The 15,911-nt window shown below is 26.7% G+C and overlaps 2 protein-coding genes across 2 annotated transcripts; one reads left to right on the plus strand and one right to left on the minus strand.

The window, feature by feature from the left end:
* The first annotated feature begins 7,022 nt into the window (after window positions 1–7,022).
* On the plus strand, window positions 7,023–11,583 carry LOC107069333 (putative gustatory receptor 28b). Its single transcript, XM_089174357.1, has 5 exons — window positions 7,023–10,102; window positions 10,231–10,476; window positions 10,528–10,626; window positions 10,687–10,776; window positions 10,865–11,583. Exons 1-5 carry the CDS (start codon window positions 9,965–9,967, stop codon window positions 10,976–10,978), a joined length of 687 nt encoding a protein of 228 aa, XP_089030483.1. The 5' UTR covers window positions 7,023–9,964; the 3' UTR covers window positions 10,979–11,583.
* A 935-nt stretch (window positions 11,584–12,518) lies between these two features.
* On the minus strand, window positions 12,519–15,777 carry LOC107069336 (protein KRI1 homolog). Its single transcript, XM_015326571.2, has 9 exons — window positions 15,560–15,777; window positions 15,359–15,471; window positions 14,893–15,282; window positions 14,489–14,805; window positions 14,235–14,416; window positions 13,896–14,155; window positions 13,556–13,819; window positions 13,327–13,484; window positions 12,519–13,237 (listed from the first exon to the last, which is right to left on the minus strand). Exons 1-9 carry the CDS (start codon window positions 15,669–15,671, stop codon window positions 12,619–12,621), a joined length of 2,415 nt encoding a protein of 804 aa, XP_015182057.1. The 5' UTR covers window positions 15,672–15,777; the 3' UTR covers window positions 12,519–12,618.
* Window positions 15,778–15,911: the final 134 nt, after the last annotated feature.

Consider the following 15,911-nt stretch of genomic DNA (forward strand, 5'->3'; position numbering starts at 1 on the left):
ATTAACATATATTTTTAAAAAATATTCTACTTTAAAGTTAATTAAATTTAAATTTTATTAAATTACAATTAATTTAAAATATTTCTATTTTATATATATATGTAACAAAAAAGTTTGAATTGAATCAAATTTGCTCAGTCCATAAATCTAGTGTTAATTGAATTAATTGCATGTATAATGCAGTTTTATAGTCATTATTTGTGCAGTGTCATCGTCATTCTAAGGATAGGAGACCCATTGTGCATTCATCAATAAAGATTTAAAGTGAGTATATTTTTTTATTAAATAATTCCTTAAAAATTGTAATGATTTTTTGTAATAGTAATGATATTAATAGTATTGTTTTTTATTTCAGTTTCAGATTGCAATCGTGCACGAATGGCCCATGTGAAGTGACCGGGAGTGAAATTTTTGTTGTTGCATTTGACTGCGAGCAATGCAGTCTTTGAATTAGTGCAGTCTAGAATCAGTGATCGGGCGAGTAATAAGTTAAAATCAAACGCGAATTAGAGTCAGTGTTGTTCGTCGTATAATAAAATTTCGGTTTCGCGATAAGAAACTCATCTATAGTTTCTTATTTTCGTTTATACCGCGTTTTTAGATTCACGCGAGGTGCATCGCCATGGTGCAATAGAGCTGCATCTCATTAGAATGCATTGTAAGTATTCATTTATATTTACATTTTACTCGATTTTATTTTATATGATTTTGAATAATATTCCAGATAACTTATCGTTTCGTTTTATTTTATTTTACAGATATAACCATGGATTCTCTCTTCCTTTCAAAGATGTTGGATGAATTCTTCGATGGATTTTTGGTGGATCTTCAATGGATCTTCTTCAATGGCAAATCGAGTAATATCTTCCATCGTCAGACTATAATACTTGCTGCGAAGTAGGAGTGTTTTGGAGCCATCGCAGAACTTCTTAAACCGTGAGTTTTTATTTAAAGTCCCTCCAGTGCTCAATCATGCCGAGGATGAAAGGTCCAAATCGGCACGAGTTACTGGTTGTAATTATTTAAATAAATTATTGACGAGCACATGAGTAATTCCTTTTTAGGAGTTACTCATGAAAATTGTATATTTTATTGTATGTTTTATTATTAGTTCAGGATAGGTTTTCTTGTCTCATCGGTTAAATTCATTTAATTCATAATGCAATTAATAAATGCATTCTCTTTTTTAAAAATTACGTGTTAAAAGCATGTAATAATTAATGTCTTACATGCATTGCTTCGTACATAGTTTATCTAATCGAAATTAATTTTGATATATCAATACTTTGATATTTTAAATAAATGAGCAAGAAGACAAACTCATTCGCGACGGATAGACTTTGGCAGTTAAGTGGCGGCTCAAAGCCCAGTTCTTTAATTAGAACAGCCATTTAATGAAAAAGTCGTCCGAGGTTTGCAAAAAATATCCATCATCATTGTAGAGTCTTTTAATACAGTCTTTACCTCGAAACTATAATTGTTTCATATGGGGTAACTTTTTTTTTTCATTCGCTTGTTTAAGTCATTATTCACACAAATGACTTGTAGAGTCCTTAGTCGCTTAGATGAATTTTGATACAAATGTATTTATGTGTTTATGTCTTAATCATATTTTTTAGATCAGGATTTTCAGCTTCTAATATACTAATCTCCCGTTTCTCCCCCCCATACTTTCTGCGTTCTCATCTATGCGTGTGCCCAGGTGTTACACGTATGGGTGAGAAACAGTTAGCGTGGGTTTAGTTGTAGTTTTTTCCCCTATTGGCGGCTGTTATTGTGCTAGTGATTGCACGATGTACTTTACACCTGTGTGTGCGTATTAGGTAGTGTGTATTGTACATCGTTACGCGATATGTTTTTATTCATTTAATACATCATTAAATACTTAAAGCATTACTTCTACATATCTATCTTCATTCTTATATTTATATTAAATATTTCTAATTTTTTTGATAATCGTTTGCATAGTAGAGTTACTGCATTTATTTGTGGAAACTTGGATATACTTGTATATTACTAGTATGCATACATATATACTAGTGTATACTTGTATTTTTGCTTTAGTTTGTTATGCAATAATCATTAGCCTTGGCAGTCGATTTCAGCAAAACGTACGTATACCCATTAGCATATAAGTTTATAAAACGTGGTTGAACTAGGGTGTCGGAGGTGCCCCGGGGCATGCTCTCTAGTTTAGGCTTTTGCACCCTGGTGGTATGTGTGAGAACCGTGGAGTGAGTGGGTGGGTATGTATGGTTTTTCTTAAAATGGGTAAAAATATGGATAATAGGCAGGCAGGTAGCATACTTCTCTGAATGAATGTGAAAACTTTAATTTTAAGTAGGTAGGATCCAGGAAAGGCATTAGACTTCTTGCTTCCACTCCGGAGTGGAAATTCCGCCTCCTGGTTTATACAGAATTGTTACAAAATTTTATCATCTCATTCTATATTATGCTTGATTTGTTAATTTATTTTGTGACTATTCTGTGATCTTTATGTATCATGTATCATGATTCAAAGGTATTTGCAACCATTTGAAAGATTCATTTCTATTTCGATTTTATCTCGAACGAGATAGAATCGAATAAAATTCGCAAATTCTTTGATGCATTTGATACTTAGTTTTAAGTATTTCAGGATTAGCACTACGCACTATCGCTATTTCGTCTTACAGCTGGAAATATTTGATATTACTAAACATAAAGAATTAATGAAATGAAGGTATTGCAAGAAAATGCATTACATTTACTGCACTACTTATTTCAATTCGATTTTATTACTCAATGTTAAAAGTGCGAAGTGTTATTAGGTCATCGAGGGAAATTATTATCTGCTTGGACATTCAATTAAATATTCTCGTGTATGGTCAATGAACTGTAAATTCATTGATGGTCCACGAGCTAAAAAAGTGTTTGCGAAATGTAAATTAATTTTGTTAATAATTGAGAATTAGAATCATAACAAATACGAGTTTATTTGCAAAATTAGTATGAGAGATCTTATCTTGCTCACGCGTAGAAAATGTCCAAATGCAGTTTTCATGGAATGAAGAAAGAAGAGGCTTAATGCCGAAGAGGCCCCCACTTAATTGTGGCTCAAGAGGGCAACTACTGGGGCTATTGAGTTATTTTCAAAGGTTCAACAGCAAGTTCGAACCTTTAGAGAATACCTCTCTAGTCATATTTTATATTTTATTGTTTTACCTTTTTGCTCGTCATTAATTTTTAGTTGTAAGTGGAGATGATGGATCATTCCATCTCCTTTGGACACCAAGTTCGTGTCTAATTGTCAAAAAGATGCATATATGTTTAGATAGTTCGAGTCAAAATATTTAAATTCCCTTATTATATTACATTTTGAAGCCTGATTATCGTTTTTTGAATATTAAAGTAATCTCTCTTTTTTCTTTTCTACATAATGCAGTTTTAAAGTATTAGTCTTAATAATTAATGAATATTATTTTCTCTAGTAACTTAATATTTGTACTTTTACTTTTTTATTTTTATTATTTTTTCTAAATGTAAAATCACGCGTTTAAATTTAATTTCATTGCAACGGTAAATAGATATTTGATAAAAATAAATAGAGAATTCAATTGAAAAGTGCATCCGTAAATTGGACGATTTATATGTTAGGCTATTGTATCACTTGATTCTATGATTAATATAGTTTTCTTTTTGTTACAGGTGATCTTCGTTGGATTTAACAACAAACCTTTTTGATTCTCCTCCATTTGATATATGTATAAATGCATTTCTGAAGGCACACTTATAAGTCCATAATAAATATAACATTGAATATTTGCACAGGTTTACAAAAGATTTAATATATGTTTTTAATAAAATGTTTAATTTATTAATATATCTGTTTCAGGTTTATCACTCTATTTGATCTACTTGTTTTTTTTTTTTTTTTTTAAATACTTATTACAGACTTCTCAAGAGGTTGTGATTTTTGTTTTTGAAGTGAAAACTTCTTTAGAATAGGAGTCATCAAAATTCATAAATACCTAATATATGAAATGATTCTAATATGAACGTTAATTACCTATAAGGCATTCCACGTCACGCCAATAATTGGCACTATCTACTGGTTGTAATTATTTAAATAAATTATTTTACACCTTTATTTTTTCTATCTTTTTACTACGTCATTATATTATTATTATTATTATTTTTTTTTTTTTTTTTTTTTTTAATATTATTATTATTATTATTATTATTATTTCTATTATTACTACACTAATTTAAAAAGAAATTAATAAGGTCTTTAAAATAGGTTAATAATTTATAATCCTTTTTCCAGTAAATTGCCTACTTGTATCGTGATTACCATGTACGTCGTTATTACTCCGATACACTGAAAAATACAACAACAAAAATAATTATAATTTTTAATTAGTTTCGTTTTTTTTTTTTTAATTTAATTTAAAAATGTAAAAATAGTTTTATACTAACGGAACAAATATATTTGCAGTTAAGATTATATAAACCAAATGTTGAATAGGTGGTACGGCATTGCATCATTTGTATAGAAAATATTTCTACCTGTAATTGAAATAATATTAATTTACGTAAATATATCGTAGAAAAATATTAATTAATTAACCTCGTTTCTTATTTCGATGTCCGTATTTTGTCCGAAAAATGTTTGAAGAATCTCTTTGACTCGTTCGGCCTAAAAAAAGAAATTATTATTATTGTGAAATAAAATAAAATAATAATGATTTTAACGAATATATATATACCTCTTTTGTAGTTTTGTCGCTGATGTAATTAATGAAAAATATCTTTAACGCGTATTGTAAAATAAATGTACCTGTAGTAGCAAATGGAATAATTAATTCGTTAACGTTGTCATTCTTTTCCGCATATTTTGCAAACAAACTATAAAGCATATATATTTGAAGGATAATACATAATGCTATTTCTAGGGATATCTGTATACCGTACGTATTGCTAAAATGATTTGATACTTTGTATAATTGCAAATGAACCTGTCTGCAAAGAAAAAAGTTTAATTCATTCATTCTAAATAATAATAATTATTATAATAATATAGTTTTTTTTTATAGAATTACCTTATTGTTCTTAACAAGTTTCTGTTATTTTTTATTCGGTTATTCGTTACTTGTAATCTTGATTGTTTGTTACGTAACGACGGTGTAGGTGTAAATAATTTTTCTGAATTAACTGGTAGATATTGTTCGATAGATAAAGAATCAACTGTTTCTTTATATTCAATGTATTCCAAAGCAATAGATGAAATCGATAGAACGTTGACATTGCTAAGAAGTTCGTTTACTCTTTTAAATAGAAATTTTATGCACCTGCGTGTTTGAATAATTTTAATTATTATTTATATATATATTGAATAAAATAATTATTAATAAATTCAATAATATTTATACATACCTTAAAATCGTTAAAAATTCCATCATTAAAGTAAATTTTATTGTTAAACTGTATATAGTGTATAGAAACATAGGAGTATTTTCTATGAATGATTGAAAAAACGGTTCATCTTTCAAAATCCATTGTAAGATATTTAGCATAAAAAAAAATAACAAATAAAGGATAACAAATATTAGGTCCCTTATTGTTATTTTGTAAATACAGTTGAAAGACGATAACGAGCCTAAAGCTTGAAGTGTTTCATCAATCTCGTGTAATTTTTTTGCATATATTTTCAATACCTGTTTATTGTTCGTTACAAACATTTATCATTAATTTTAAAGAACAAAAAATTAATAATTTATATACGTCAAATACATAATTTTCTAAATTCTTAGTCTTACCTTACTGTTATAGAATCCCATGGAAATTATAATAAATATATATATATGATTGAAAATATATGTAATATTAAATAATGTTCCGTCTAAAGTAATCATCTTAGTTTTATAATGTTTTCCATTGTAGTAAACCCATTCGATATTATACAAAATATAAAGTAACATCGTGTAAATTAGACATGGTATTGTCCTTGGATGACCTCGAGGATACTCAAAAATACGTAATCCAAAAAATAACACTTAAAATATATATCGGTCGTAACACATCCCTCACACTTTTTAATTGTCCATATTTTTCTTGATTAATTTTACATATATTTCGAAATTTGTTTTTTATTTTCAATTTGTCTAACAATTTTCTCATTTTTACTTTTTCGTATTTTTTATAAATCAATCAATTTCGATTAATCAAAGTATTTAATTAATACTTGTGTCTGTTTAATTTGATTTTTTTTTTTTATTATTATTTTGTAAAAGGAAACCGACAAGAGTCCGACAAGAACGTTTGAAGGATATTATGTTAATGAAGTTAATATATTTATACAAGTTATGTTAGTTCTTTTCAACGTGGCGTTGTTAAATTCATCGATTTCATAATCCTTTTAATTTTATTTCTTCTTTTTTTATTTTTTCTATCGCAGAAACCATTCCAAGTAAAATATTTTTCATTGCTACTACTTTAGAGTATTTTCTTTAACCTTTTAACGTGTTGATAAATATTTATCTTATGAAATTATATCTTATTGATTTTTATTTCGCTATAAGTTTATTATATTAAATGAATAAATGGATCTCATTAAAAAAAGAGACAAGACCGATGAAGATATTTATAATGATTGAAGAGGTGTGGAAAGTATGAGTAGAAAGATGATCATTTTTACCCCGAAGCTAAATTGATGTATGTCGTAATAATATTTGCTACATAAACTTTAGAACTTAATAAGAAGAGAAATTGCGATAGTGTGAATTAGTATCGTTTGAAAACTTCAACAAGTAGTCGCTTGAAAACTAAGAAAAAAAGAATTATCAACAATTTCTTTCGTGTATTATATAATATATATATATATATAAAAGTGATATATTTTGCAAAAAATTAACAAAAAAATGTTTCAATCTGATGAATTTCAACGTTCGATTATGCCATTGATTATTATAAATTCAATAATTAGTACCGGTTTGTCGGAATATTTCGAAAATCGTTTAATACGAGCGATTGGTATTTTCTACGCTATTTGTTGTTCAATTTATTATAGTACTTTATTTCTTGTGTTGAAAGATATAATGAATATTTTTTCAATATCACAAATGACCGAAGTAGCGGAAATAATAACCAAAGTTCAATTTATTAATAATTATTTTATTTATATCATAGAAATGTTTGCCGGTTTAATGAGAAGAAAGGTACAGAAATTATAATACACGAAAAATAAACGTGAATTAGTGTTAAAACATTGAAATCTTCATTTTTTTTTTGTTTACAGCAAGTAAAATTGTTCGTCAAACAATTAGAAACTTGTACACGAGCAATGAAAGAACTTAACGTATCGGAAAATTATTTTTCTATTTTAAGATACCAATGTATCATAAGTTTATTATCGATATTTATAATATTAGGTTTAATCGTAGTCGATTATATTTGGTTTTCTAAAATTCATGTTAATTACATTATGAAATTACGGTTTTATTATTTCGACAATTATCCTCTCATCGTAACTATGGTCGTTAATTTTACTTTTGTCTTTTGGATCAGGCAAGTCACGATAATTATCTCAAAAACCGTTTTATTGAATAGGAACATTATACATTTTTGATTTTTTTAAAATTAGATATATAAAAAATCAAACTCAGTCAATTGAATGTTGCATTGCAAAACATGTTGACATCAACTTTAGATATTCCCCAACATAGGAGAGTACTTTTAATGAAAGATAAATGGGAAAATGATTCTTCGTTATCAACTATTTATCAAATGTACAAAAATAATGAAAATCTTGTTAAATTAAAAAGAATTAAGTAAGTCGAATTATTATTTGTCGTTTAATTAGTAGCAATTAATTTATATATAATATATCTTATTTTTTTTTCTCATTTAAGACAAATCCATTTGGAATTGATCAAATGTGCCAAAATTATAAACAATGCTTATGGATTGCAATTGTTTATAACTACGACTACGGCAATCGGATTTATTATTACATTGTTATACAATATATGTGTTATTTCAGTGTCGGATATAAATAATCATAAGATAAATGATTTCTATGCTCATTTCTATTGGTTATTATTTTTTATTTTTAAAATATTAATAATATGCAACATGTGCGAAAAAACGATGACGGAAGTAAGTTATTATTATTAAATACCTATTCCTTTATTTTATTTATATTTTATTTATTATAAAAATTGTTTAACTAATTGTAAATATACAACGAATATTGATATTATTTTCATTTATTTTTCTACATGCTGTAATAACTGGAGATATTCTTTGCGAATTGTACGAACCATCGACCAATGGAAAATTTCGCGATGAAGTAAGAAACAATTGTCGAATTTTTAAATAATAAAAAAATTACATTTTTAACTTTATCATTATGTTTTGTTTTGTTTTTTTTTTTTCAGATTAACGATTTTATATTTCAATTAAATCAAAATCGTTTGACTTTTACCGCTAATGGATTTTACAATTTGGATCATTCATTTATATATAGTGTTAGTTGAAAATATGATTATATTTTTATTGATTTGATTTGATTGTTGTATTTAATTAAAAATTATAATATTCTAATGCTCATTTTAGACGATCGGTTCAATAACTACCTATCTCGTTATACTTATTCAAGTTGGAGATAAACCTAATCTATTGTTCAACAATACTAATTATAATTCAATACGAAGTATGTAACGAATTGTTTTATAAAAAATTGATTCTCTATTATTATAAACAAATTTATCTAACATTTACTATTATACCTATTTGACCTTTTCTATCTTAATAAGAAAAAAGAAAAATATCATGATAGATAATAACGAGAAAAGATAATATCTGTACAAAGAATAATTTCATATTAATTTAACGAAGTAATACCTGTATGTCAATTGCATCTAACGATCGTAATACTAAATAAGAAGGAAGGTAAATTCTCATACCTTTTAACACGAACGTAAGTCAGTTTGATAACCAATACAAATGTAATATAGTAGGATATAATGCAATCAACAAATTGTGAATTGTCGTAGTATCATAGTAAACTTCCACAAAGAATGTTCTACCAATTAATTTTTATAGAAATTTTTTTTTATAATATTAAAATATAACGAGTTTGTATGTAACGTTGAAATAATTAATATTAGATTAAATAAAATTACGTAAACAATATCTTTTAAATAAATAAATAAATAAATAAATATGTCTTTGTCAATTGAATTTCGTCGTAGTATCAAACCTTTGATATTAATGAATTCAATTTTGGCAACCGGTCTTACGGAATTGTTTACCAATAATAAAATTAATATGATCGGTATGATTTATGGATTAGTTTCTATTATCTTTTACGTTATTATGGGAAGTGTAATTTCATTTCCTTCGGAACAATCTTTTACTAATCAACCGTTTATAATACAAGTGACATTTAAGTTATACGTTTGTAGCGATTACACTTTTCAAATTGTCACCATTCTCGCAGGAATTCTCAGAAGAAAGGTAAACTTTCTCTCTTTTTTTTTTTCATTTATTTCATTAATAGAAGATATATGTATATCTTGTATTATCTTGTGTAGAAGATAAAACGTTTCACAATGCAATTAGAAACTTGTATACGAGCAATGGAACAACTTAATATACCAACGAATTTTGCTAAATATTTTCGACAACAGTGTATATTAATATTATTCTTGATTATTTTCTTAATAATCATGGTAACCTTTGATTATCAGTGGTTTGTGACATTCGTTAAAGGTTTTTGGTCAGTTGTTGGAACATTATATGTAGAACGTTATCCATTTGTAATATTGACAACAGTAGATGCTACTTTCGTATACTGGATGATGTAAGTAAATAATATTCCAAAGAAAATTATTATTTTATATTTAAACAAAAGAAATCTATTAAAACGTTAATTAGATTAGTCAAAGTAAGATTTGGTCAATTGAACAAAGTATTAAAAAACATGCTGACGACTACTATCGATTCGCCTCAACACAAAAGGGTTCTTCGAATGAAAAATAATAGAAAAAATTATTCTCCGTCGTATGAAATTCATAAAACGTACGAATCGAACAAAGATCTTATCAAAATTAAAAAAATCAGGTAATTGGCAAATAATATAATATAATATATAAAAAATGTATATAATTACTATACGATTGTGTAATTATAATTATAATAAGATCATTTAAATGTTGTATATTTTGTGTTTCATTGATTTGATTTAGAAAAATACACCTGGAATTAATTAAATGTGCAAGAAATATAAATGATGCATATGGATTACATATTTTAATGTCTATATCAATAGCTTTCGTTTTAACAATTATTGTTGCTTACCATTTATATAATTATATAATTAGTAGAGCCTATCTTACGCAAACAACACCAGCTTTTGTTTATTTTCATTGGATGACTTATTTCGCGTTAAAAATTGTTATAATAAGTCATGCATGCGAAAGAACTGTTAAAGAGGTATATATTTTTTAAGTATTTATTATTATTTTGTTAAATAATATTTAAAAAAATTATTACATCATTTATTTTTCTTTACATGCTATGAACATCGGAGATGCACTTTGTGAATTGTACGAACCGTCAACCAGTACAGAATTTCGTGCCGAGGTATTTCAATTAATTAATTTTTATAAAAATTAGTATTAATATTTTATAATATTTTTTTAGATTCGTGATTTTACTTTACAACTTCTTCAAAATCCATTGTCGTTTACAAGTTGTGGTCTTTTTTATCTCAATCATACATTAATACGTAACGTTAGTTCAAATAATAATTTCTACTTTATAATAATTATTAAATTTTAAATGTAAATTATATAATATTAATAATAATTATTATTTTTAGGTGATCACTACCGTAACAACTTATCTCGTTATTTTAATTCAAGTTGGAAACGAATCACCGCAAGATTTAATCGAAGATGTAGAATTATCGACCAGTGAATTTGAAAAAATTTAATGTCATTAACAAAGTTATTAACTATTTTAATCGTTTGATATCTAATTTTCTGATCGGTTAACAAGGTACGATCGATTGTCACTTACTCACCCCTAACAATTTTCCACCAATTAGAAGGAAGATAGGGGAATAGAGGCTCATCTCAATTACAGTTCCCTATGCGTATAAGGGAGGAAGGGATAAGTGCAGATGGAGGCGTTAGTCCGTAAAATTCAACTAAATAAGTACCTGTATATAGAACTCGATTGATAGTAATATAATAATTACGCTATAATACGAACCCTTTAATAAAAAAACTAAATAGACCAAAGTATCATTATTGTTAATATTATTAAAATTAAATTATACAACAAAATACGTAGATAGATTGATGAAATTTTTATACCCTAACGTGGAAACAAAATTCTATTTTTTTTATTTATGAATAAAATTAATATTTACATAATAATATAGTATAGCTATATAATAATTAATATGATAATATCAGAATGATAGTTTCTTTTCTATTTTTCTTTTTTTTTTTTTATTGAATTGAATTTCACTTTGATGATAATCGTTGATATACGAATAATAATAATAAGTAGAACGTTTTCGTGGTAAGTAACCAACCCCCACATTGGTTTACGACGTAGTACGATGAGAGGAGTTGTTCGAACACACGTTTTTGTTAAGGGGATAGTATTAATTGGGAATTAAGGGCGCGAACGTCGGTGACTGTTCGAGGCCACCTGCTACTGTTGAAGAATAGTAGTTGAGCCAAAGGGATTGATTTATCGCACCCATGGGCATACTGGAAAAAGAGAATGTAGAGGGGAGGGATCCTATCGAACCTTTCTTATCTCTCACACCCTCCTTCGAGAAATTATTTAATCGAGGTTCTTCTCGTATTGTTGCTTAAACTATAAATAAATTGTCATAGTTTCTTTTTCAAATAAATATTTAAATTTATCTAGTTGGTAAATTTGTAATTACGATGGCTTGACAAACTTTTGAGTATAAATTAGAAACAATGGGTTTTTTGCAATAAAATTTATTTATTTATTTTTTTTTTTTTTTGAAACTCAGAACTTTCGTATTTCGTTAGAAATAATTGAAATTAGATTTTGTTAAAAGGTGTAAATATGTTGAAGAAATATGGATTTAATATAATTTACGATTTATCGTAGTTTTTCTTTTACCAACTATATAAAAATGCACCCTCTATTTGTTTGACAGTACGTAGGGTGTTTTTCTCGTGTAAACCATATGGGATGGATTAGGAATGGTGGCTCTCGAAAAAGGAACGTAAACAGACATTGTAATCCTAATAATCCGCAAATATCGTTTATCATTCTGAAGCAGATTCATTTACAGTACGAAAGTCGGACCCTTAAAAAATATCAAGGTCTAGTTTTATCCCTTCAAAATTTAGGGTTGCTTTTATCCAGATGTTTCTATCCTAGCGTTTATCATTTTATACAGTACTCTATATAACCAACAGAAAATCAAATAGGAATACTACAATATCGATAAGTTTTGAAGATAATTACAAGATAAAGAATATTTTTAAAAATGTATATATATATAATATATATGTGCATACACATAAAATAGCTTAATATATTCGTATTTACAAGTTTATAATTTCTTAATTATAAAAACTATTGTTTCTGTTTTCCATATTTCAATTTGTTCTTCAATTTTTTCGCATTTATGCCATACATTTTTAATCTAGATGCATCCATTGCAACTATTTGACTATTTGGATCGTCTTTTCTATTATTTTTATTAAATTTCTTCTTGCCTATTTTAGATTTATTTGTTTTCTGAATATGTTGTGAGTTATCGTTTTTATTTGAATTAGATTTATTAGAAACGTATGGTACGTTTTTCTTCTCAGTTTCTGCATCAATATCTGCTTTTTCGATGCAATTTTGTTGAATAGTTTTATTATTTTCTATCGTTTCATCGTTAACAGTATCGTTTGTTTTTATTTTCTTGAATTCACTTTCATTGGAATGTTCTTTTTGTTTTCGTTTCCGTTTTTTATTATTTTTCGATTCTGTAGAGTTAGTACATGTTGTTTCTTCACTTTTATCAGATGTATTCGTAATTTCTTTTTGAACAGAATTATTATCATTATTTTCCATACTATGAGATTGTGTATCAGTAGATGTAACATCGTTAGATGCAATGTTATTCTTCTTTTTACGTCGACGTTTCTTTTTCGTTTCATCCGTTGTTGGTTCACTTTCATTTAATTCTTCTGGCTCTTCAGGACTATTAAAATAAGAAAATAATCATATTTAAAAACAAAATAATATATTATTTTACGATATATATATATATTAAATATGAAGAATACTTACGTATATAAACTTCTAAGAATTTTTCGTTTCAGTTCTTCATTCTGAGCTTTCCGTTGATATTCTTTTACTTGGTTTTGTTCTACGTGTTCGGGCTTATATTGCAAAGCTTTTTTCAATGAACACCATTTATTCAATTCTTTGTCATCAGCCGTTAATATCTTATTAACAAAATATAATATTTTCATTAAATATTTAAATTTTTAAATGATATTTATAAATTTATATTTACCTCTTCGACGGTTAAACCGTAATCATTGGGAACAACTTTTCTGTATTTAAATCTACATGGTAAATCACCGATCATATCTTCATAATCTAATCCATAATATTGATCAAAGTATTCTTCATAAGATGGATGACTAGTTGGATCAAATTTAGGTTTGTCTTTTGCTATAATTTCAGCAAATTTACTACGTCTTCTTCGTTTCTTCTTTTTCGTTCCTTCCAATAATTCTGATTGCAAATTTTGTTTACCATTGTAATCTGCATCCATCTAATATCAAAAACAAATAAAATTAATTAGCTACACATATTTACAATTAAATGACAAAGTGTATAAAAATTATTACATTGAAGTCTGGATCTTCACAATGTGGTTCATTATATTCATAGTCATTGTTATCAACAATTTCATCAACATTGGGATCATAGTCATCCCAGTTTTTATCAATTCCTAATTCTTCATCTATGTCTGGAAATTCAGGTTTCATATCATCTTCTGGTACAGCATAATATTGTTCGTTGAAAATTTCTGTCATTTTTCTATCGTGTTCTGCTGGATCAAAATCTCCTTCCAAATCCGCATCATTAAAACGTATGTCATCGTTTCCTATAAAAAAATAAAAAAAACAAACAATCCAATAACACTTTGGTCACTTTGTCGCACTTTGTGCACTTATTTTTTATACCTGTTATTTCTCTAAGTTTTTCTATTTTCTCTTCTATTTCTTTTCTTTTCAATGCTTTTAATTGTTTCAACTCTTCTCTTTTACGTAATTTGTCTTCTTGTTTTCTTTTTTTCAACTCCGCTCTTTTCTGTGCTCTGCGAGTATCCTTTTTCCTAAGCGTGCTCTCCATTGTACGTGGATATCTAATAATAAATTATAGACGAATAAATAAATGATTAAAATTAAGTACAATTACTTATTGATAATTATATTACCTTTTAATAAATTCCTGATCAGGTTCTTCAAATCTAAAATTGTATTTATGTTCAAATTCTTCTTGTTTGTTTATTTGATTTTCATCTTCTGATAAATTTTCATCGCTATCATGAATCATTTCATTATAATTTAAATCTTTATCGGAGGATTCTTGATTTAAGAATTTATGATTGAGCACATAATCTCTTAAAAATTTTTCATTCGAATCTAATTTAGGATCATTCCAAAAGTCACGCAATGGTTTCAATTCTTCTTCTTCTTTAGGATCAATATCTGTTTTTTGTCCTTTCAGCCATTCTTTGTAACTTTCTTCTTCCTGTATAATAATGGAACATAATTGATGAATAGAAAGAATGACTATCATAAAATTTTTCTTTTAAAACGAACACAATAATTAATTAACCTGCTGCTTTTCCATTTGACTTTTTTCTTTTGGTTTTAAAAGATCTGTATCTTCATCCTCGTCTTCATCGTTGAGTACATTTTTAAAACTTTCTTTAAGTAAACGTTGTTCCTCTGTATACGTTGGATCTTTTTTACTTTCGGTTTGAACTTCATCTTCACTATCACTGTACTTGCCTTCCCTTTCAGTTATAATTTTACGTTCATAATCTCTTAGAAACATAGCTTTATCCTTTTTCTTCTTTTTCTGTTCTCCATTTTGATCCACTTCATCTGCTTGTTCTTCTATGTTATTAAAAAATGTTGTCTTTTGATCATAAATAAGAGGATCCTTTTTCTTCAAATAGGCTAACGTTCTATAAAATTCTTTATCAAATTTTTCATTCAGTTGCTAAAATTGAATTGATATAAAATTAATTATTAAAAATATAAATTTGTTATTATTAATATTTACATATGATACATACATTTCCTTCCTCACTATCATCTTCTGAAGAACTAGAACTAGAATCTGATTCTTCTTCTTCTTCGTTATCTAAACTTGTTGCATTACTCAAATCTACTCCATACTTAGTTTTCACTAAATTATCAAAATACAAATGAAAAATATTTAATAAAAACTAATTAAAAATAATATAAAGCAATAAAATCAATTTATGAATACTTACATTTATTAAGTTCTTCCTTTTGACGAAAATTATCATAATTCTGTGCATAATCTGTATTTACTTTTAATTCCTCATCAGAGTCGGAATTATCACCAGGAAACAATACTGACATTTTTATTTAAATTTATATATATAAATTTCTTTAAACATAACAAAGCATATCAATATTTTCAAGCCATGTGCAAAATTGAATTATATTTTAGGTTAAGTTCAGTGTCTCGACTGTAGCGACATTTAGTAACCAATTCGAAACATTTCAAATTTTCGCGCGATTTTTATGAATTCGATTCTAGTGTTAAATTTGAAATTGGCGGTAAAGTAATTCTCTGAAAATATCTCTAGATTGGTAACG

Source organism: Polistes dominula, unplaced genomic scaffold (genome assembly GCF_049000335.1).
Source record: "Polistes dominula isolate Pdom_NZ unplaced genomic scaffold, Pdom_raw_medaka contig_83, whole genome shotgun sequence".
In the NCBI taxonomy this organism is placed as follows: domain Eukaryota; kingdom Metazoa; phylum Arthropoda; class Insecta; order Hymenoptera; family Vespidae; genus Polistes; species Polistes dominula.

Coding starts and splice junctions, on each gene's coding strand:
- LOC107069333 (XM_089174357.1), top strand. CDS start 9,965: ATGCTGACGACTACTATCGATTCGCCTCAACACAAAAGGGTTCTTCGA. Junction 10,477..10,527: donor GCGAAAGAACTGTTAAAGAG/GTATATATTTTT, acceptor AATATTTAAAAA/AATTATTACATCATTTATTT. Junction 10,627..10,686: donor GTACAGAATTTCGTGCCGAG/GTATTTCAATTA, acceptor ATATTTTTTTAG/ATTCGTGATTTTACTTTACA.
- LOC107069336 (XM_015326571.2), bottom strand. CDS start 15,671: ATGTCAGTATTGTTTCCTGGTGATAATTCCGACTCTGATGAGGAATTA. Junction 13,820..13,895: donor GTGAAGATCCAGACTTCAAT/GTAATAATTTTT, acceptor TTTTGATATTAG/ATGGATGCAGATTACAATGG. Junction 13,238..13,326: donor ATTCTTAGAAGTTTATATAC/GTAAGTATTCTT, acceptor TTATTTTAATAG/TCCTGAAGAGCCAGAAGAAT.